General features: G+C 40.9%; 2 protein-coding genes and 1 pseudogene across 5 annotated transcripts; 1 reads left to right on the top strand and 2 right to left on the bottom strand.

Annotated features, from left to right (window-relative positions):
* On the top strand, positions 1-11598 carry LOC133488783 (ankyrin repeat domain-containing protein 13C-like). 2 transcript variants are annotated; one of them, XR_009791741.1, is made up of 14 exons: positions 1-817; positions 1508-1549; positions 3390-3494; positions 5134-5219; positions 5313-5358; positions 5431-5497; positions 5864-6008; positions 6099-6230; positions 8171-8332; positions 8410-8489; positions 8570-8668; positions 9267-9386; positions 9908-10008; positions 10085-10112. XR_009791741.1 is itself a non-coding variant. In XM_061797111.1 (13 exons), exons 1-13 carry the CDS (start codon positions 448-450, stop codon positions 10213-10215), a joined length of 1566 nt encoding a protein of 521 aa, XP_061653095.1. In that variant the 5' UTR covers positions 4-447; the 3' UTR covers positions 10216-11598. The 2 variants fall into 2 exon arrangements, 1 of the variants encoding a protein (XP_061653095.1); XM_061797111.1 differs by lacking the exon at positions 9267-9386 and having other exon boundaries at positions 4-817; positions 10085-11598.
* A 1457-nt stretch (positions 11599-13055) lies between these two features.
* On the bottom strand, positions 13056-13164 carry LOC133489580 (5S ribosomal RNA; annotated as a pseudogene).
* Positions 13165-14121: 957 nt separating this feature from the next.
* LOC133488925 (serine/arginine-rich splicing factor 11-like) lies at positions 14122-23136 on the bottom strand. 3 transcript variants are annotated; one of them, XM_061797459.1, is made up of 12 exons: positions 22783-23136; positions 21526-21659; positions 17132-17247; positions 16978-17058; positions 16028-16065; positions 15833-15966; positions 15636-15705; positions 15442-15561; positions 15223-15312; positions 15030-15113; positions 14769-14937; positions 14122-14606 (listed from the first exon to the last, which is right to left on the bottom strand). In XM_061797459.1, the coding sequence occupies exons 1-12, from the start codon at positions 22902-22904 to the stop codon at positions 14415-14417; spliced, it is 1350 nt and encodes a 449-aa protein (XP_061653443.1). In that variant the 5' UTR covers positions 22905-23136; the 3' UTR covers positions 14122-14414. The 3 variants fall into 3 exon arrangements, with proteins under 3 accessions (XP_061653443.1, XP_061653445.1, XP_061653444.1); XM_061797461.1 differs by lacking the exon at positions 22783-23136 and adding an exon at positions 17447-17567; XM_061797460.1 differs by lacking the exons at positions 21526-21659; positions 22783-23136 and adding an exon at positions 17447-21505.
* Positions 23137-23535: the final 399 nt, after the last annotated feature.

The raw sequence follows: 23535 nt of genomic DNA on the forward strand, positions 1-23535 counted from the left end.
AGTAGCTCAACTCGAGTGGCTTATTGAACCGTCCCGTCTGTGTTTGATATTTGCCGCAAAGCAACCGGTTTGAGATCAATATGCTTCCAAGAATGAATGGAGGGGACGTTCTTCTAATTGTTTGTGCCTCAGTCTTGGCTACGTTTTATTTTGATGTGTGTGCCGTTTAATATTTAACACCTTTGAGGTTTTTGTCGCCGCGCCCACCGTGTACTGTATATGTATATATATATATATATATATATATATCTTTTTTTTTATTTCGGGCTAGCTTAGCAGTAGCACCGCTTTTCGGATGCTAGCTTAATGTCGCCGTCAAGTTTGGCGGTCGTAAAGCAGGGGAATTAGTCATTTGTATCCATTTTCCCCACTACTTTTCATTTATTGTTAATGCCGACAAAGTGTAGTTAGCTAGTAGCTAGGGGACTTGAGGTCTTATTTGCCGTCATGACAGGTGAGACGATACTTGCCGCGCGCAAGGATCACTACAAAGGCAACAAAAATGCACAAGTCGTCGACTCGTTCGACGACACCACCAACGGGACCATCCCCAGCGGGACCGCTCACCATTTGAAATCCAACAAGGCTTTCCTGAAATCGGTCAAACCGGCGGCACTGCACCACCAGCAGCTGCAGCTGAATGCAAACAAGCTTAACGGCAACGCGTCCATCGGCACCATTGTCAACGATGACAATAAGAATCCGATCATCCTCACCAACGGGGACTTCCCGGTGCACGAGTGTGTGTTCAAAGGAGATGTGAGACGGCTCTCCTCCCTCATCAGGATGCATAACATCTCTCAGAAAGACGTGCACGGTAAGAACCATGCCATCAGTTCATTGTTTTTCCACACCCTGCACATATTTCAAATAAGTGTCTAAATGCTGAAGAGCGTATCGTATTCGACACCAAAATTATTTTTCTTATTTCATCAATGTTGTCATTCTACATTTCTCTCCCGATTCAAATCATTCCAAACTCAAAATTCGGGGTGCTCCCCGCCCCCTTAAATGTTTTTGAGACAACCTAAACAAGTGTAAACCCAAAGAGTACAGAAATGTGGGAACTATTTTCCACTTCCCCCAAATTCCTACTTGTACCGCAATTCCATCTTTTCCACGGAAATAACTACCATTGAAATGAACGGACACATTTTCCAAATTTAACTCATCCTTCCACATTTCACACCTTATTCAATTGATTCAAACTGTTCCGACCTCAAAATGTTCAGCCTATTCAGGTCATATTGGAAACTCTTTTGCACATCCCCAAATTCCCACAGTATTACACATTCTCCATGACTCAATTCACAAGTAAACAATGATATTTTACATATTTACCTTCTCCTTCCACATTTCTTGACCGATTCAAAGCATTTCAACTTCCAATCTCACATTCTACATTTAAACCGTTCAATTGATTCTACAGCATTTGAGTTCAGTGTCAGCTCTTCAGCATTTGCATGCAATTTCTAAAGAATTTGGATTGAATTGGTTTCTGTTTTAGGTAATACACCTCTCCATCTGGCTGTGATGCTGGGCCACAAAGGTAAGCGTGCATTCACGTGACATGGACAGATGTTTACAATCTCATGCTCAAGATTAGAATAAATAGAACACATGGAAAATTATGGAAATTGACGTAACCTGTTCTAGCGTCAAACTGTCGGGCAATTATTACGTTACATTTTAACATTCTGAATCGGAATGGTCCTCAAATAAACGTTATAAATGCAGCAATTAATGCGAGTCGACTTAATTCATTGTGCTTTTTTATTATTTTAAACCTTCACAGGAGCGCAAAAGAAGCTAGCCACTGTACAGTAAAATAAATAAATAAAATCATTCTTTGATTTATGATGAACATGTACCATTTAAGGTGAGTCAACTTCATTGCACTTTGTAGCATATTTGACGCTCTTATCTTAAAAATGAGTTAACCATTGTGTAATAAGACGTAAACTAACATAAAAGTACTCACCCTTTGATGCAACGTAGCGTTTTAAGGAAGGATTTAAGGCAACTTACCTTTATACATTTCATTTTTATGTTACTTTTTTTTTTTTTTAACCATTCTGAGAAATATAATTAAAAAGTATAAAAAGAAGTTAGCCACCTTATAATAAAACACATTTTAAAGTACTCACCCTTTGATGTGTGACGGAAATGTAGTGTTTAAGGTCTTGTGTAAAAATAAATTTACTTCACAATATCAAAACTTAAAAAGTAAATTGTAAAAAGGATATTATTATTGATGTTATTGTCACTTTTAACCACGTTGTACTGAGCAGCCTGGCCAGAAACATGTACAACCCCAATTCCAATGAATGCCAGGGAAGGCAAAGTAGAAAAGTGCGATATGCATACAAACAAATAGGAACTTACAGCAAAATAAAGCATTATACAACCCCAATTCCAATGAAGTTGGGCCCTTGTGTTAAACATAAATAAAAACAGAATACAATGATTGGCAAATCATGTTCAACCTATATTTGATTGAATACACTACAAAGACAAGATATTGAATGTTCAAACGGATAAAACTTTATTGTTTTTAGCAAATAATCATTAACTTAGAATTTTATGGCTGCAACACGTTCCAAAAAAGCTGGGACAGGTGGCAAAACAGACTGAGAAAGTTGAGGAATGCTCATCAAACACGTGTTTGGAACGAACATCCCACAGGTGAACAGGCTCATTGGGAACAGGTGGGTGCCATAATTGGGTATCAAAGGAGCTTCCCTGAATTGCTCAGTCATTCACAAGCAAAGATGGGGCGAGGTTCACCTCTTTGTGAACGAGTGCGTGAGAAAATAGTTCAACAGTTTTAAGGACAATGTTTCTCAACGTACAATTGCGAGGAATTTAGGGATTTCATCATCTAAGGTCCAAGTCCCAGCTTTTTTGCAACGTGTTGCGGCCATACAATTCTAAGTTAATGATTATTTGCTAAAAACAATAAAGTTTTATCCGTTTGAACATTCAATATCTGGTCTTTGTAGTGTATTCAATTAAATATAGGTTGAACATGATTTGCCAATCATTGTATTCTGTTTTGATTTATGTTTAACACAACGTCCCAACTTCATTGGAATTGGGGTTGTATAATGCTTTATTTTGCTGTAAGTTCCTATTTGTTTGTATGCATATCGCACTTTTCTACTTTGCCTTCCCTGGCACCTTTCTTTGGTAGCATATCCCCCCCAAAAAGCAAAACACTTGTGGTGTTAATCTTTTACATTCCCTCTAAACTGAAGTACTCTTACATCATGCATCGCTGGTAGCGATTTGTGTGCTTGATTTTGTGACTTTCGAGGCATTTTTTTTTAAAATGAATACACTCTGAATACACCTGTCTATACATGTACATTTTTTCTTTTTTTTAAAAGAATGTGCCCTTCTTCTTCTGGCCCACAATGCACCTGTAAAGATGAAGAATGCACAGGGATGGAGCCCTCTGGCAGAAGCCATCAGCTACGGTGACAGACAAATGAGTAGGTTGCTACACTTCCTCTAATACGCCGTAATTGTGGCTTCATGCCGCTTGTATTTACACCTTTGAAGTGGCGGACACACATAGTGAGCTAATATCTTAACTGATTTTGAAAATGTTCAAGATTCCACACATGACAAGGAAAAAGTTGTGTTGTGTGTTCATCACTTCTCTATAGCGCAAGTGCTTTAGAAAATGGATGGGGGGATCATTTATAAAGCATGTTATGTACCTTACGATGTTCTACAGCTCGGCGTCAAGACATTTTCCAGAACTGGAGTTCTCTGTCTTATAAGGGAGAAGCCCTGTTAGTTGCGTCTCTGTGCGTGTTAGTTGGTGGATTTGATCCGAGCATTTATGATTCTGGCGTGGGGCATCGGAGCAGCTTTGGCGCGCAGCCCGAATGACGGCTTAGTGTCGGGAGCATCCCAAATGCTGTACATATGAACAGCATTTGGGATGCCTTCTCTCTTTTCATGCTGTGAATCTTTCACAGGCCTTTAAAGATGGAAGAGTCCAGAGTGAATAATTGAAAAGTAGCCTGCATGGCAGCGCTGTTGTTTTCCTGCAAGTGTAGCCACTTTGCATGCGCATTTGCACGCGTACCAATGCAACCGTTTTTAATAGAAAAAGTTAAATGAAGGGTGCGCTGATATTTGTGGTTTAAAAAAAACAAAACAGGTTTGTCCTCCATCGTCACCTTTAGCCGCTGCAAAGAAGTGCCTTGTCAGCACGTTACAGTCCGCTGCTCCGACGCCCACACTGCATCTCGAAACGTGTTAGCTTAATATGGAGCCAGCCGCCCGTGCGTGGCTCAGCCAGGCCGTGTGATTAAGTCGTTGCTGGAATTGTTTTTGTAATGGTGCACCGCTGGACTTTAATATATATGGTGTTTGCTTTTCTTGCTTTTTATGCACTTTTAATGCATTAATTAATGTCTTAACTTGGCCAATGTGCACTCAAGTATTTTCTTAAGTGGTCACTTCATTTTGTACACAATCAAACGAACGGTATAAAAAGTTGTGCCCTTACAAAGATAATAGTGCTCGTGCATGTTACTTAAGCCTTTCTTCACTTTGGCCCTGACACCAGTTTAACCGATGGACACGAAATTGCGTGGACATGTCTCACATAACACGATGCATGAAAAAGTTGCAAAGACCCGTGGCTGAAATTGAACAGGAAGTCGGCCGTTTTGGTTTTAAGCAGCCCTTTTGGGGCCAATTCCAGGGCTCATACGAGGAAATTCGTTCAAATGAGCTCCAATCGCAAGCCAGTATCATGCACAGAAACTGTTTTGCTAAATTGGGCACAGCATGGGGTCACATTTTTATTTTTACATTTTTTTTATTATTGTACTTATAGTGTAACATAATTACCATATTTCCTCAAATATTGGCCTCATCGGATCATCCACTTGAATTGCCTCGAATAGACACAACTGCCTTCGCTATGACATTTGACGGTCGACATTGTCACCGCAGCTCACGCAGCGCTAGCACAGCAGACGTGGCATCTGTAAAGCGGAACATGCTAGCATCTTTTGAATGACCTCTTTGACAGTCTTGATCAGAAGTGAGTCTTCTGGGTGTGAAGGCACGTGTCAAGAGGATAATTAATTTTGGCTTCCTGTCCCGCAGTCACAGCAATACTGCGCAAACTCAAGCAACAATCCAGGGAGAGTGTGGAGGACAAAAGGCCAAAATTACTGAAAGCCCTCAGGGAGGTGAGCATATCAAATGACATTTTTGTTTATTTGTTTTATTTTTTTTTTACAAATCTTCGCACTGTTCATTCACTAATCTTCTGTTTCTTGTAGCTTGGCGACTTTTACCTGGAGCTGCATTGGGATTTTCAAAGCTGGGGTGAGTATTTTGTGTAAATGTCTTTAAATACAAATACTGTCAAGACTTATAAGTGTCTTTTCTTCATTACAGTGCCTCTGTTGTCCCGAATGCTTCCCTCTGATACTTGTAAAATCTACAAGCAAGGCATCAATATCAGGTAGCCACAAATAATGAACATTAAAATGTTTTATTTAAAAAAAAAATCATGATACAATAATTGTGTTATTATATATTAATGGGGGGCTTTTTGTACAATTGTATTTTTTAATATCACAAAACAGTATAATTTTACACAATTAATGATAACTGGATTACAATATTATTGATTAGATCATATACTTTGGGGAAATATAATATCCATCCACCCATCCATTTTCTACCGCTTAGCCGAGATCGGGTCGCAGGGGTTGTAGCTTTAGCAGGGACGCCCAGACATCCCAGTGGCTCATTTGCATGAGACACAACCAAGGCTATTAAAAAAAAAAAAAAAAAAAAAAGAGTCACGTCCTCCCTTCACATTCAGGCTGGACACCACCCTCATCGACTTCATCGACATGAAATGTCAGCGCGGAGACCTCAGCTTCATCTTCAACGGCGACGCGCCGCCCTCGCAGTCCTTTGTGGTCCTGGACAACGAAGCCAAAGTGTACCAAAGAATACACCACGAGGTCAGACATTGTTCACCTGCAGCAGACGGAGAGGGAGCAGCAGCACTTCATTGGCTTGTGTGTGTGTGTGTGTGTGTGCGCGCTTCAAAGGAGTCGGAGATGGAGACGGAGGAGGAGGTGGACATCTTGATGAGCAGCGACGTCTACTCGGCCACCTTGTCCACCAAGTCTATCACCTTCTCCCGTACTCAGAGCGGCTGGCTCTTCAGGGAGGACAAAACTGTAAGAACTTGTACTCTTATTTCCTCATATGGTGGCTGTCTACTTTCTCAACTGTAGAGAGGACTGGCCAAATGTATTTTTTATATGATCATACATTTAAAACCATTTCCACAATTAATAAACAATATGGATTTAATATATGGTGTTATATTAAAATGTAATATTTAATATTATTACCATGATTAAGCCAGTCTTATTATGTAAAACAATCTATTATGTAAAATGTACAGTGGGTACGGAAAGTTTTCAGATTCCTTTAAATTTTTCACCCTTTGTTGCAGCCATTTGTTAAAATCATTTAAGTTCATTTTTTCCCTCATTAATGTACACACAGCACCCCATACTAACAGAAAAAAAGTAATTGTTGAAATTTTTGCAGATTTATTAAAAAAGAAAAACTGAAATATCACACAGCCATAAGTATTCAGACCCTTTGCTGTGACACTCCTATATTTAACTCGGGTGCTGTCCATTTCTTCTGATCATCCTTAAAATAGTTCGACACCTTCATTGGAGTCCAGCTGTGTTTGATTAGACTGATTGGACTTGATTAGGAAAGCCACACCCCTGTCTATATAAGACCTTACAACTCACAGTGCAGCATGTCAGAGCAAATGAGAATCATGAGGTCAAAGGAACTGCCTGAAGAGCTCAGAGACAGAATTGTGGCAAGGCACAGATCTGGCCAAGGTTATAAAAAATTCTGCTGCACTTAAGGTTCCTAAGAGCACAATGGCCTCCATAATCCTGAAATGGAAGACGTTTGGTACGATCAGAACCCTTCCTCGAGCTGGCTGTCTGGCCAAACTGAGCAATTGGGGGAGAAGAACCTTGGTGAGAGAGGTAAAGAAGAACCCAAAGATGACTGTGGCTGAGCTCCAGAGATCCAGTTGGGAGATGGGAGAAAGTTCTAGAAAATCAACCATCCAGCAGTCCTCCACCAGTGTGGGCTTTATGGGAGAGTGGCCCGATGGAAGCCTCTCCTCAGTGCAAGACACATGAAAGCCCGCATGGAGTTTGCTTAAAAAAATAAAATAAAAAAAAAACACCTGAAGGACTCCAAGATGGTGAGAAATAAGATTCTCTGATCTGACGAGACCAAGATAGAAATTGTTGGCCTTACTCTTCTAAGTGGCATGTGTGGAGAAAACCAGGCACTGCTCATCACCTGTCCAATACAGTCCCAACAGTGAAGCATGGTGGTGGCAGCATCATGCTGTGGGTGTGTTTTTCAGCTGCAGGGCGGGGAGACTGGTTGCAATCGAAGAAAAGATGAATGCGGTCAAGTATAGGGATATCCTGGACCCAAACCTTCTCCAGAGTGCTCAGAACCTCAGACTGGGCCGAAGGTTCACCTTCAAAAAAGACAATGACCTTAAGCACACAGCTAAAATACCGAAGGAGTGGCTTCAGAACCACTCCGTGACTGTTTTTGAGTGGACCAGAGCCCTGACTTAAACCCAATTGAGCATCTATGGAAAGACCTGAAAATGGCTGCCCACCAACGTTCACCATCCAACCGGACAGAACTGGAGAGGATCTGCAAGGGGGAATGGCAGAGGATCCCCAAATCCAGGTGTGAAAAACCATCATTCCCAAAAAGACTCATGGCGGTATTAGCTCAAAAGGGTGCTTCTACTTAATACTGAAAACTTATTGCTGTGTGATATTTTAGTTTTCCTTTTTTAATAAATCTGCAAAAATTTCAGCAATTCATTTTTTTCTGTCAATATGGGGTGCTGTGTTCCATTAATGTGGAAAAAAATGAACTTAAATGATTTTAGCAAATGGCTGCAATATAAAAAGAAGTGTGAAAAATTTAAGGGGTCTGAATACTTTCCGTACTCACTGTATGTGTGTGTTATTTTCTCTTCTTTCTAGTGGACATTTTAGTTTTTGGGTACGCGTAGACTAACGTGCACTTTGACACGGCGTTGCAGGAGCGGGTGGGCAACTTCCTGGCAGATTTCTACGCCGTCAACGGCCTGGTGCTGGAGTCCAGGAAGCGGCGCGAGCACCTGAGCGAGGAGGACATCCTCAGGAACAAAGCCATTATGGAGAGCCTCAGCAAAGGCGGCAGCATCAGCGAGCACAACTTTGAGGTGAATGGTGCTCATTTAGTTTTATTTTGGGTTGCTTTGGAATGGAAAAAACAAAAACAAAAAAAACTTTTTCACAGTCCGTGAGAAGGCAGTCCCTCTCGGCGCCGGCCCTCAACACCATTTCCTGGGAAGAGTACATCACGGCAGAGCATGGAAAGTAGGTAGTCATTATTTGACTTTTTTTTTTTTTTGTATCAGCAGGACAATTTTGTGATGGTTTCCTCCTTGTGAATGCAGGCCTCCTCATGTGGGGAGAGAGCTGGTGTGCAAAGAGAACAAGAAGCACTTCAAGGCCACCGTAGCCATGAGCCAGGACTTCCCTCTGGGCATCGAATCGTGAGTACCCGCCTTTGACTAGACACGCAAGGTATGAGATAGCTGTTACTAGATTGAAACTAATACAGGAGCTTCTTTAATCCTGATTTAAAATTAGACTCTATTTTTAGTGAGGAAATTTTGCAGGGGTGTACACTTGCACTGTTAGTAAATACCTGGAGTCACTCTCTATAAAAACCGAAGACCAAGTCCGAAACCTTGCTGTTCTGATAGATTGCGACCTGACTTTCAACAGTCATATCAAATAAATTACTAAAACTGCCTTTTACTATCTGAAGAACATATCCAGAGTGAAGGCTTGCATGTGTCAAGCAGACCAGGAGAAGCTCAGCCACACTTTTATCTCAAGTAGACTTGACTATTGTAATGGTCTTCTGACTGGACTCCCTAAAAAGAGCATTAAACAGCTGCAGCTCATTCAGAATGCTGCGGCTCGGGTTCTGACTAGAACAAAGAGGTCAGAGCATATTACTCCAATTCTATAGTCTTTACACTTTTAGAATAGATTTTAAAGTTCTGCTACTGGTCTATAAATCACTATAAACGGTTTAAGTCCTGAATACATGAATGAAATGCTAATGGAATGTAAACCCAGTAGGGCTCTGAGATCGACAGACTCAAATAGTGGAGCACAGAGTCCAAAGCAAGCATGGTGAAGCAGCATTTAGTTTCCAACAGAAGTGACGTCAGCCCCAAGTGTGCATGTTTTTAAGTCCAGGTTAGAAACTCTTCTTGCTTCCCATTCTTTTTAGAGCATTTCCACTTATATTAAATGATATTATTATTATATTTTATTATTTCTCATTATTGTATTATATTATATTATTTTTTATTTTATTTAAAAAACATGTATTTGTTTTCAATGTTTATAAGTGTTTTTTTCTTTGTTTTTAAATGCTTTTACTCATGTAATGCACATTGAGTTACCTTGTGTATGAAATGCGCTATATAAATAAATTTGCTTTGCTTTGTTACCTACAGTGGAAACACTGTACTGACCGACTTCCAAATATTGCCGTGAGCACACATATTTGCAATAATTTGTTCCATAGTCCAAACTGTCACAAAACCTTTATGAACTGGTCAAATTTTAACATTGTGAATTGTCATACAACTACAAGCAGAAGTTGACCAGTATAATTTGAATACGTTTTTTTCTTAAACACTCTACGAGAAGCTAACCAGCTGCTAATGTAGTATCGCTAATAAAGTGTGTTGTTGTTGTTGTTGATTATACAGCTTACTGAACGTGCTGGAGGTGGTGGCACCCTTCAAGCACTTCAACAAGCTGCGAGAGTTCGTCCAGATGAAGCTGCCCCCCGGCTTTCCCGTCAAACTCGGTACGCATGTCCCCCCCCCCGTTGTTCCGGCGACTCTGCTCCCCTTCGGTAACACCTCTTTCTCTCTTTTCCGCAGACATCCCCGTGTTCCCGACCATCACAGCCACCGTCACCTTCCAGGAGTTCCACCACGACCAGTTTGAGGGCTCTCTCTTCGTCATCCCCTCCGACTTCAAGGAAGACCCCAGCCGCTTCCCGGACCTCTGACCGCCTGGAAACTCAACCCTCCATTGAAAATCACTCCCGCTATTCCATATATATATACTAGCATCCTGTATTTCTCAAAATGGCTGCCGGGGGTATATATTTACTTAACTGCAGATGGGGCAGACCTTTATCTTTTGGAATAGTAGTAAACCATATTTATCGAGCGAGTTTAAAATGAATTAAAAAGGACTTAAGTTGCATAAACACGGACGCACATGTGGCGCGACCATGTTGGGAATGAAGCTAGTCCTCTCGATCACTAGATCACCTTGAACTAGTTTACAACACGCCGTGGGTTAGTCAGCGCACCGGCCCACAGACTGTTTACGTGCTACTGTTTTGGTCAGCAACAGCGTTCAAATGCATTTAGTCGTCAATGTCTATGAACTGAGATAATTACATTTAATGGGCTTTTTTTCCCTGATGAAGAAAAAAGGGAGGTGTTAATTCATAAGTAAAACCGCAGACTTATTGGGTGCGACGTTTACTCGAGGGGAGGCCACCGTTTTAAGAAATCTGCTTTCTATGTTTAAAAAGGGAGCTGATGGTCGGCCATTTTCTTGCTGGATCCAAAGCAAACCTATGCTTTCATGCTGCTATTCTCCTCAAGGGACTCATTAAACCCGTTAAAGCTAAATGTATTTCTTAAAGAGCCAGATTAACTTTGCTGAAAATTTGATACAAATTCGTACAGTATTCATATTCAATATATGATTAATTGAAAAGTGAAGTTTTGTTTTGTGCAAAAGGACCACTAAATGAATTTAGAATTTCGTCTCGTTTAATGGTTCAGGCTTTACAGGTTTAATATTCATATTCTCATTTGTTTCAAGTGTCCCGACACTGTCTTGTGTAAATAGTTTTGTCTCTTCAGCAAACAAACAAACAAAAAAGGTTATATCCTTATGCTTAATTATGCATTTGTACATATATGTCTCTCTACTCATGGACTTACTCTGTGTAGCAATACATTGACGGTACGCAAGAATGTTTATAATTGAGCTCCGAAACACGTTCATGTTCCACATTCAGGTTAGCTCACGTTTACCTCGTCGCCCGCCCGTCTTTTCCATGGTCCTGTCAAAGATTGTAACCCGTGTTCAGGTTTACTGTCGTTGGCATCAAGTTCCGCTGCTGCCATGTTTGAGGGCACCTTTTGTGGTACACAGTTGAAACGAGTATGTCACACCTTCAAACACCTTTTGTGCTGACAGTAGCTTGTCTGTTATTATTTTGTATCAACTAAGCTGTGAAATTGTTGCCACTCATCCTTCCCTTTTCAATAAAGCACCAGCATCACATTTCACTTTGCGTCAAATGTTCAACTTCTACCATAAAAGTGTGTTTATAGATGTCCTATTAAATAAATATGCACTTAATTCACTACTTTGTTTGCTACAGTTTAATTATTAATGGTCTTTTTTTTTTTTCTTATTGGACTTGCAGTAAGTAATAAGTATGATATTTTACGTTATAATAACACTAGCTCATGAGCTACTAAAGTGATAATGATACTATAATTATGAGGTACTAAGTCATAATTATGATCTTGTGTAAGCAACGGGTAACAAAGCTGTGCACAAGCTTTACGGAAATCTTAACGTGAGCTTGATGAAGGTCTCGTGTACTTGTACATCACAAAATGTACTAATAAACTCCACCGTTCTACTTTTTACCTGTGTTTGAACGTCACACAAAAGGTGACGTAGGCGGTAGGCGGGGCTAGACCTGCTGCTGGCTTTCGGTTGACTAAGGTAGTACTTTAGTCATTTACCGAGTAAATAAAGTGGCTCATCTATATATATCTGATTTTCACTAACGTCGTCGGCTTACTACCCTGAGAACGTCTGATCTCGCAAGCTAAGCCGGGTGGGACCTGATTAGTACTTGGATGGGAGACCGCATGGAAATACCAAGTGCTGTAAGCCTTTCGCACCTATATTAATAATTTACACTGGGTGCTCTTATTACTTGTACATGGAAAAGATACTATATATTTATACTGTACATCATTATGTATATATTAGTGGTGCTTTGTGTTACTGTTTGTGCATCATCATTAATTCCTTTGGGACGCCTTTGGTTGTGCGTGACATGGCCATCGGGGGGCAGTATAATGCAGTCATGAAGACACAAATCAAGGCTAACAACTACTGTCACTAAGTAAACTCCAGAAGTTTACTAAAGTCCAATCCAATTTTGGGTCAATTTTAAAACGAGTGATTGTGAGTTTTTCGAGGTGCGAGCCGTCGTTCCGCCGATTTTCCTTTGATTTGTGAGCAAAAATTTGAGATACAAACGCCGTATGGTGCCACTGAACTCAACTCTGGTCACATCAAGCAGCGGTTTAGCACATAGTCAACAATTCCTCAAAAAACAAGCTTCAAGCTCGTATCGTCAACATAAAACAAAACGTTGTGTATTAAAGCAACCACATAGCTTTGCCTGAAGGCTGCTTAGCTTAATGCTAATAACCAACCTACAAAACGCCATTGAATAGCATCTACGTGGCGGTGTTAAATGAAAAAGTGGCAACAACACATAGACAATATAACTACTCACAGGCCTATTTTCTTTATGCTCTGTGATAAAATACGAGTACTTCTGCAATTTACTGAGTGACAGCAGTTGTTAGCCTTGATTTGTGTCTTCATGACTGTTAGGATACTGCCCCCCGGTGGCCATGTCAAGCACACCCAAAGGCGTCCCAATGAAATAATGATGATGCACAAGGAGCAACACAAGGCACCACTATTATATACACATTGATGAACAGTATATATAGAGAGAGTGTAAGTAATAAGAGGAGCCAATGTAAATCAATATTATAGGTGCGAAAAGGCTTAAAGCACATGGTATTCACAGGGGGTCTCCCATCCAAGTACTAAACAGGACTGACCCTGCTTAGCTTCCAAGATCGGGCGTTCTCAGGATAGTATGGCCGTAAGCCGACCGCACGTGAAAATTAGATGCATATAGATGACACAATATGCCCAACGTGCCGCATGTTTTGAACCCGACTTTGAAACCCTAACTCTGTTTTTAAAACCTACCTTGAAAGCCTAACCTTGTTTTGAAACCCTACCGCTAATGTGAAGCCCCACTTTAAAACCCTAACCCTGTTGTAAACCTATTTTGAAACCCTAACCGTGTTTTGAAATCCTACTTTGAAACCCAAACCGGTTTTAAACCCAACTTTGAAATCCTTAACCGTTTTGAAAACCTAAGCCCCACTTTAAAACCCTAACCCTGTTGTAAACCTATTTTGAAACCCTAACCGTTTTGAAATCCTACTTTGAAACCCAACTTTGAAATCCTTAACCGTTTTGAAAACCTAACCCTGTTAAAACTGAAATCCTTAACCCTGTTTTGAAAACCTAACCCTGTTAAAACCCTACTTTGAAACCCTTACCCTATTTTCAAACCACCCTTTGAAACCCTAACCCTATTTAGAAACGCTACTTCGAATCCCTAACCGTTTTAAAACCCTAATTGCAACAGTCAGAATGTGTGACCTTTTTCTCTTTGTCTGTTGGGGGTTCCCCAACAGCCCAAAAACATTATCCTGCCCTTCCAACGTTGCCTCACTTTCATCAGGACGCAAAAATTCTAAAAACGTGACTCCCCCTTAAACCAAGTTCCATACTTGCATAGAAACCCTAAGTTTATAGAAAATTTTGTCAAGACACTTGTTCATGTATAAACAATATCTAAATAAGAAAAATGTAAAATTGTTTAAATTTGTAATGCAACAAATAAAAATCAATCTTTAAACCTTATAATTGGCACTGAAAATAAACTAGTCCAACCACTTTCATAGTGTTTGTTTAACTAACTGTCTGCGTATGTCAAACGTGTTGGTCACCAGAAGGTGCAGATGAAAGAAAAAAAGCAGACGACACAGCATCATTTACCAAACGGGTTTTATTTATATAAAAGAAACCATGATAAAAGAAACGTTTCAAACATTTCCAAATAACGAGCTGCTAACATCGACGAGGGAGAGCCTACCAAAAAGAAAGCATATGAATTATATGTGTAACGTGAGCAGAAAAGCAACACAATTGGACTTCCAGTTTAACTGTGACAAAGCATCAATGCGCTAAATGTGACGGGTGGAGAGGAGGCAAATCATGATGGGGAGAGTGTTCTTTTTTTTCTGCTTTGAACCGAGCGTGACAGAGCGGAGGACGGCGCGCTTAGTCGCTGACATCCATGTCGTCTTCGTGGGCGTCGCCGTCATCGTCGTCGCCGTTGGCCTGCCGTGAGTCGCCGTTGCCATCGGCGAACTGCGGCGGGTAGTCCGAGTCAGAGTAGTCGGACGCCTTCCTCTCCTGACGCTCCTTCTCGCTGTCGTAGCCCTGCTCCTCTTCGTCGTAATCCCTCGTGATCTAGAACCACAACACAAAACTTTTTTTTTTTTTTTTGATGTGTAAATGCAATTAAGTTCCAGCTACTTTGCCAGGTAGAGTGGCTGCTGTAGAAATAAAAATTGATTTTTCTAATGATTGCAGGGTAAAACCTAAAAATCTATTTGTCATTTTTGCTTTTACCTTGATATCTTCCTTGTCTCCTGCATCAGACTTGCGGTCCCGGTCGCGGTCCCTCTCCTTGTCCCTGCTTCTCTTCTTCTTGCTGGTGGACCTGTCTCTCTCCTCTCGTCCTCTGTCTTTATCGCTGCGGCGCTCGCGCTCCTTGTCGCGCTTCTTCTCCTTCTTGTGCCTGCGTGGCAGACAATAGAGGCTACTTATCAATCTCTCAAACAAAATGAAAGCGTGGTGGTGTTTTGTTTTTTTTTCTTCCCTCCCGCTGACCTGCGAGGTGACGGAGATCTGGAGCTACGTCTCTTGGGCGACTTCTTGGGGGAGCGGCTGGCGCTGCGACTGCGCCTGCGCCTCCTTAGTCAGGCGGACCACAAGTAAAAAAATAAAATAAAAAAAAAATATATATTTTTAAAGACATTATCGTGGTTGTTACGATTGAGTTTGTTGACGTCCTGTCACTCACCGGCTGATGCTACGTGATCTGCGAGTGGTGCTGTAGCTCTTGGGCGGCGTTTTGGACCTCCTCCTCGCCGCCTCTTCTTTCTTACGATCTCTGCCAGGAACATTTGACGTTTTAGCTCACTTACGGTCTGTGGAGAGGCTGCTCGAAGGCTAATCGACATTCACTTAATGCATGTATACGATTGATTGGGGCACAATGTGTATTCTGACACGTACGTACCTGGATCTGCTCCTGGAGCGCCTGCCTCTGTCTCTGGAGCGGCTCCGCCTCCTGCGAGGGCTTTTGGAGCGCCGCTTGCTTCTGGAGACCGAGCGCCGTCTGGACCTGCTGCCGCTTCGCCTGCAACGTTGACAGCGTTACCATTTGTTTTGATCAACATACAAAAAGGTGTACATTGCTAGTGTTTCTCAAACCTGCGTCTGGACCTGGATCTGGTGCGCCTCCTTCTGGACCTGGACCGAGAACGCTTCTTCCGGCCGTCATCTAGTGGAGCAACATAAGACAGATGTGAGAAGAAGTGCAATCACATAACTCTGAAGAATGAGAAGGAAGAACAAAAAGAATTAAAAACAGAAGAGAAAAAAAGAAAAAGAAATAATCGCAGACTCACTTCCGGGTTCTATGGCGGCAGAAATGAGAGACTGTGCCTCTCGCACCCGCTTCATGGCCTCCTCCATTTCCTTGTTGGCTGCGTCGGCTTTGAGGCCGGCGCTCAGGTTCAAGCCGGCGGCCAGTGGGTTGAGTCTACGGCAACGCGTGTTAGTTTGTACGTAAAAAACAAATGCTTCAGTCTGTGTCCACTTACTGAGGATCTGTCATGAGCTTCAGCAGCTGGTCAGCAGCCTATAAACACACAAATAATACAACACTATGAGTACAAGCTTACACTTTATACACTTTGAAGTCATAGTAATCATCAACCTCTGTGCCAAGTATGCCCTCGCTCTAATGGCTGTTAGCATCATAAGGGATGACATCAGAGCAATCTAATTGGTCACTCCAACAATGCCATACCATGATGTCATCTTTAATTCGCTTGGAAAAAAATGTCAAACAATCTGAATTCAACAGGAATAATAAAAGAACTGTATTGTGCGAAGCATCTATTTTAGCAACCGCGCTAAACTCAAACTAAACAGCCGACGATGTATGTCGTGGCTTTATCAGATGACTATCGCGCTTGCATCAGAGGAATCAAATTGCTCGAGTGTTCCAACCACTAGAGGACACTTTTGTACAGTATCAGAGGACTGCTGTTTTCTGTAGACAAAATGACGCCATTTCTCAGGGTTCCCGTTTGTTATTTGGGAATCACAATCTAAAGATAATTCAGTTACACCAGTGAATTCTATACAGGTGAACCTCAATACATTTTAACATTGTGGCAAAGTCCATTTATTTCAGTAGTAGGCCACTTCCTACCAAATGTTTTTCAGTAATCCCCACTGTTCACAGGATTTTCTTTCAGACAGAGCTTTGGCGCCATCTACTGGTATTTTAGGACACAAAAAATATAGAAGATAAATAAGCAATATGGTTTTACAGTGAATAACGGTGAATGGGTGAGTAGCGAATAGTGAATAGGCGGGTGAACGCTTCATTTTTTTGTGTTTTATCATTTCTTGAGCTGGTGAGTTTGTGATTTTGGTTAGCTATGAACTAATATCAAAATTATATTTAAAATATGTCAAGTTTTCCACCATATTCTAATTTATTGAATTACACTTGTATATGTTGTACTGTGTGACCGGTCACCTGAGGATTCATGTTGGGTCCTGGGAATCCAAATGCAGCCATTGCATCCATGTTGAGACCAGCAAAGGGGTTTGCTCCCATCTGAGCAGAGAATAAAACGGTTAATTTGCTGATTTAAGCAGATTCCCAGCAAAGTGGAGGTTCGACATCTTACAGCAGGATTGGGCATGGGGTTGGGCGTGGGGAGAAGTCCTCCACCGGGCAGGATCCCCGCAACGGCGTTTGCCGGCGCCAGCAGGGACAACGCTTTGGCCTCGTCCGGGATGGATCCTGAGGGGAACACAAGGCGGCGTCAGGACGGGAAGCAGTGACTGCGTGCGCGTCAAACATGTCCAAGAAAAGTGCCTTCACACTGAGAGGTGTTACCTTCCAAGGGTGTGCAGACTTGAACACAATGATTGCAGTGACACAAACTAATGCTGGCATACAATCACACTAAGTCCAATGAACACTGCCAAGAATGTATCACCTGAACGTGTTTGCTAAGTCATGAACCAAACGTGAGCAAGCCCAGCTCTTCTCCAATGGGCAGTGAGTTTTCATTTAGACGGTTTACTCAAACAAGCGACTCACTCACGGCGCCTTCGCTACTAAAAAGCACACAGAGAAAAAAATCGGAGATACAAACAACAGAGAGAATTTTAGGGCGGTTGGCAAAAAGTCTGACACAATGTCTCCAAAATAAATAATTTAATTAAAAAAAATACACATCACAGTGAAATATACCACATGATAGTAGCAGCATCAAACTGCTGTAACATTTTTTTGTTCTCCTTACCTGTCATTGCATCTATTACACTCAACTACTCAAGTCACAGGAAAGTAAAAACTTTAGCAGCTAAAAGCATTTTGCAATCTTCCTTTTACTTTGTTTGATGGTCGTGAATTAAGTATCACGGCAAGTAAACACCCCCGATTTAAAAACACAATGTGACCTGGAACCTGTACATTTTCAAAAGGAAACAATGCAGGCATAAAATAAGCATTCAAGTGTGACTTCCCTAAACTTAACACCAGGGTCCTCAGTTTGCCACCACGTTAGGAATTTGGACGCAAGTCCATCACGAACCTACGCTACCTTAGTAAAGTACGTATTCTGCCGCCGCTGCGCAAAACGCAGTGATGCCTTGAGATACAAGATTAATTCGTTGTGTGACAACTCAAAACATCTCAAACCTCTCTTATCCCATTGAGAATGGAGACACCAGTAATAATAATAAGAATTAATAGAATGTAAAGAATTAAATGGTTTTTGAAATTTTTTTGCTTCAATTCAGTGGACATTGTACTGCTCATTCTGGTGTCCGCACCTTAGCCACCTGGGAGCAGCATAATACTGACATACAAATATACATGGAGAAGGTCACAACTTCTCAAGAAGCCGCAGAAATATTAGTTGTTCTTCATAAGAGGATAAAGAATATATGTCATGAGTGCTGCTCCACCGATTGTGTTTAAAGGATTATAACATTGTAACACTGATGCTATTAGTTAGCCTATGGCGTTTTGCATTGTATATTAGCATTAAACTAAACAATTTCCGCAAAGCAAAGCTAATAGCCTGTCTATGGTGTTTTGCATTGTACATTAGGATTAAGCTAAACATATTTACCCGAAGGAAAGCTAATAGCCTGTCTATGGCGTTTTGCATTGTATATTAGCATTAAACTAAATATATCTACCAAAGCAAAGCTATGTGGTAATCTTAAATCCACGAGTAATTCTCTATGTTTAGGTGGACAGTAAACATTAACTGGGCTCCAAGCCTCTTTATCTGAAGAATGGTTCACTATTCACTATAGCAATGCCAAAACTGCTGCTTGTTACAAAGTGAGCAGAGTTGCATTCACTGCTACCACACAGCGCTCAATCTCAAATTTCAGTGCAAGTCAAAGCAAAGGAAGGAGGAAGGAAAGAGAAAAATAAAATAAAAATTAACCTAAGGACGGCCTGTGTTATGAAAAGGTGGGTCCATCTAATCTCAAGGCATCACTGTATTTTGTAACCTCAAAACGTATGTTGAGGCTGTTGCAAACCGAGGAGCCCATGCACTTAACCTTTTGGTATGAGTTTATTAGCATGGCACATCTAAACTGGCCATTATCTGCAAGCTCGTCTTCGCAAAGCCATACAAATGCAAGGGTATCTTTTATGAGGTCAGATTTTCAATTGGGTTTAGGTCTGGGGTTTGGCTGGCTTTGTCTTCTGTAATTGGATGTCATTCTTCCTCTTGACTTGTTTTGGAACAGCTCTTAAGTCCCACCACCTTGACTAAAGCACCCCAACAGCACGACGCTGCTTACCCCGCAGTGAAGTGCCCCTACCCCCTTTAATTCCTCTAAAACTCTGACAGTCAGACATCGTGGACACACACACACACACGACAACATGTAAACAAAAAGAGCACACTGGAGAAAGAGAGAGGGGGGGAGAGAAAATGGCTGCAGGAGACAAATTAAGTCGGATGGTATTTTCTGCAGCAGCGTTTCAGTCTACGGGACTGGCTGAGCCAGGGAAAAACAACTGTAAAACACAACAACAAAAAGAAGACCACTGTTAAATGTTAAACAGTGTAGCAACATCCAGTGAGTCATGTCGGCGGCCATCTCAGACTATTATGCAAGTGCTTTTAATGACTACGGCTGGTCTCAAACCTGTTTTGGATACAGGTTTGTACAGCGTATGCATCTCGACAATATATACGCTTCCAACTAATCACCACGTTGTCTTCGGCATGCCCCAATTCAGAATCAAGTGCTTATTTTGGAAACTTCCTGGTATATCCGTAAGGTGCACTCTCACTGGGCCAACAGTCCCATAACGTGCTCACGCATGGTTAGCCGCAGCTGGTAACTGTACAAGATTCAGCTGTGCCCAAGCGCGCACACAAATGTCTACACTTCATGATACGACGCTGCATTATTACTTTATTCACCACCTTGGGGCTCATTTTGAGTCATTATTATATTAGTGCCACAAAGAAATACATTTTTTTTTAAAATCTATATTGTAAAATTACAACAAAATAAAAAATACATATAAATAACTTTTACAGAAAAAGGGTCAAAATAATGAAGTAAATTTTTAGTATACTAACCACTGACCAAACCTGCAGTCATGGTCATACTTTAATCTCATAAAATTATCTTTTTTGGGGGTGGGGGGGGTGACTTCCCCTATAAAGTGTGGCCTTTTTACAAACTCTCTACTCAAATAATTACAATTAAACTTACATCTTTTTTCCCAATAATAATTTGACTAGTCTTGTAATTTCAACTATTAAAAATACAAGCATTTTTCTCATATTTTGATTATTTTAATTATATTTCAACCATTCTCTTAAAATTTAAATTCTCATATTTTCACTTTATACTAGTGATTAAAAATATTCTGCTAAATGGACTACTTTTGCCATAACAGCAAATTTTCATGAATTAGTTTTATTCAATAAAAGCTACTTTTCTCGCATTGTGACTCTCATATTTAGTATATTATCATAATTATGTTATTGTAATGCAATCACCTTTTTTATATTTTGAACATTTTCTTAAAATTACTCCCCCTCCCCCTAGATTAATATGATTTTATTCTTGTGATGACATCATTCTCTTCCAACTAAAACTTCTTTGGTCAGAATATGGTGACTATTTTCTTAATATTAAAACTTTTTTTTAATATACTATTTGACCCTTATTCATGTAAAACTTGTATACCTAAAATTCTAAATTTGTTTTACAACTTTTGTCACTGTAGAATTCACTCTCCAGAGTGCTGCTAGACTGTCATGCACGGTGGTAGTTATTAATAACTCGCAGATGAACTGATGGAGCATGATACAGTGCCCTTAACATTAGTGAAACAATCCTGACATTAGGTATCATGTGTAATATGATTTTGCTCTTTTCAGAGGGTACAAATGCACATCTAAAAGCATGCTTGAGCATCATAAGGTACCTAGTGTGAGTGCAACCTGCGGCATACAAATGTTTAATAGGTCCATGTTTGAGCAACTCTGTAACTTTACGTAACATCTAGTGCTTCGCTCTAAAGCACCTAGGAGAGATGGGAGTTAATGTAAGAAGAGAAAGAGAGAGAGACAATAGAGGACAAATAAGAGAGGGGCGGGGCTTGAAAGCATCCTGGCCTTTTGCAAATGTTTACAGTCCCCTGTTGGCGGGCAGAGGACCACTTTCAGCCATCAACCAGGAGGCTGCTTTTGACTTCTTCACTACAAATCCACACACACACTCGCACACACAGGCGCGCACACACAGTCACACACAAATGACAGAGAGAAGTTTAACAGAGGATAGTCCGGTATGGGGGGAGAACTTAAATGCATATGATTGAATTCAGAACCCACAGTTTGAAATTAACCAACTCCTTTTCCATAAGGCAGATTTTTTGTATACTGCCATATATCTTTTGGTCAGAGAATTGCATTGGTACAGTAAACCAAAATCTCCATTACATATAATGTGAATACACTCGTGGTTAACAAATGAGCTGCCTTCCGAGTCGTTGGCGGGTTTTCGCGGGGACACAAACCTTCGGCAAACGGGACCACGATCAGAGCTCGGTCGACAAAAACAGTGTTGGTCAGATGTTGGGACACGCCAACAGACTCTGGCTCCTGGAACTTCACAAAACACACACGTGATGTCACCGGCATAGGGGAGTCACTGCGAAAGAGGGGAAAAGAGTCAATTCTTTTATAGACAGCAGTAACCATTGGCTTGCAATGTAATATTACATCAGAATAATTCAACTCGGAGATGTGACTTTGTGACTATCGCCTATTTGCCATTTTGGTGCTTGGGCCAAAGCTCTGTCTAAAATAAATGTAGTGCATTGGTGTTATTTTGTGGAATCTAGGAGCCATTCTTTCTGACATATGCATTTAAAAAAATAAGCACCAATACAGAAAAGGGCTAATGGGAAAGTAGTAAACATCTAATAGTTGCGAAGCAGCGACATACATCCCCGCTACATATAGAAATCAAATCATCTGCCACACTTTATTTTTTATTTTTTTTATTTTTAAGGGGTAATAACGTTAAGATGAGTTCAAACTAATAACATGCTTTGGGATCATTGGTTGGGGTATAACGGGTTATAGTTAAACGGTTGATATCGGAAATTACCAACATTTGGGGGGCGGGGGGTTCGGTTTCACGCAAATGTTCGCTATTCGCGATATTACAGATGCAAAAAGCTAAGTGCTCAATGTACGCGAGATTACAGACGCAAACGACAAAGTGCTCAATGTACTGCTTTAACAAATATCTCCACGGGCAAATACGGGAAATAATCGTTGCTTTAGTCCATCTTGCTTTGTGAGAGATTCTACCATTTTGTTTGCAGCTTTTTTTGTTGTTAATTAATTACTTCATTGTTGAGTTCGACTCGTTCCCTGTGGAATCGTAAAAATGCACTGTGTACTTACTGATATAAACGTACTTAACGTAGGTTAATTGAACAAACGCATGCATTTGCTTATCTACGTTTGGTTACATTTTGCAGCGAATCCCACTTGTAACTCTGCTTACGGGGTTGTTTTAAAGCCAAAGAATTAAACCCACATGTCACAAAGGAAATATTGAAATTACAGGCACAAAAAAGGAAAAAAAAGGGGTTTTCCATCGCAACAATTTAGCCAAGTTAGCTAGCCAGGCTTCACCCCTGGCATTAGCATGCTAGGCCTTATGTAACGTTTCGGACTGGCTTTAATGGTAAGCTAAACAATTAGCCACAAAACATATCACCAATAAATTAAGTCATTAATAAATCGTTTTGTTGACTCACTCTGGCGGAAATAATTTGAGCTCTTCGATGGTTCCCAGGAAGCCAAAAAGAGTTCTCATCTGCTCCGATGTCGTGCTCGGCGACACGTTTGTCACCTGGACAACCTTCGTGGTGTAACTCATTTTTTCCACTTAACAAACAACAACTACGGCAAACAATTATATTTAGTCACGCTTACGGTGACCTTTGGGTGGTAGAAATAGCGATTTTTTTCGATTTTTAGCGGGTTAGCTGCTAACTGGTGCAACAACGGACTACCACAATTCTGCGGCCATCTTGGGGATTAAATGATGCGTTCCAGTTGTAGTGGGAAATCGAAATTACAAAATTCCCTGTCGTACATTGCAAATTCGAACACAGCAGCCTAGGTAGACAAGTTTTGGGCCCCACGACCTTAAAATATGAGTGACACGACGTCGGTTTGCGTGCTCAAATATACCCGTTTTGATGGCCACGACGTCTTTAAAGTCTGTGTCGTAACGACACGTCCTTCATGTATGCTTATTCATATGAAAACAAGACAAATATGCGGATGATCAAAGGAAATATGCATTCCAAGACCCTATTGTTTCAAAAAGAATGTGATAAAAAAAGAACCCTATAAAATATTGGTAATCACTGAAACTTTGTTGTTGGTTTCGGCTGTATTTTCTGCGACCACCTATGATGTGACGAAAAGACTTTCCGAATTCCGAGGTTGATGAACGCTCCACCAGTACGCGTGCGTGCAACTCAAAAATGGAGGACGGTGAC

Source organism: Phyllopteryx taeniolatus, chromosome 14, assembly GCF_024500385.1.
Source record: "Phyllopteryx taeniolatus isolate TA_2022b chromosome 14, UOR_Ptae_1.2, whole genome shotgun sequence".
In the NCBI taxonomy this organism is placed as follows: domain Eukaryota; kingdom Metazoa; phylum Chordata; class Actinopteri; order Syngnathiformes; family Syngnathidae; genus Phyllopteryx; species Phyllopteryx taeniolatus.

Coding starts and splice junctions, on each gene's coding strand:
- LOC133488925 (XM_061797459.1), bottom strand. CDS start 22,904: ATGAGTTACACCACGAAGGTTGTCCAGGTGACAAACGTGTCGCCGAGC. Junction 17,248..21,525: donor CGTGGTCCCGTTTGCCGAAG/GTTTGTGTCCCC, acceptor TGTTCCCCTCAG/GATCCATCCCGGACGAGGCC. Junction 16,066..16,977: donor GACCCAACATGAATCCTCAG/GTGACCGGTCAC, acceptor GTGTGTTTATAG/GCTGCTGACCAGCTGCTGAA.
- LOC133488783 (XM_061797111.1), top strand. CDS start 448: ATGACAGGTGAGACGATACTTGCCGCGCGCAAGGATCACTACAAAGGC. Junction 8,669..9,907: donor TTCCCTCTGGGCATCGAATC/GTGAGTACCCGC, acceptor TTGATTATACAG/CTTACTGAACGTGCTGGAGG. Junction 10,009..10,084: donor CGGCTTTCCCGTCAAACTCG/GTACGCATGTCC, acceptor TCTTTTCCGCAG/ACATCCCCGTGTTCCCGACC.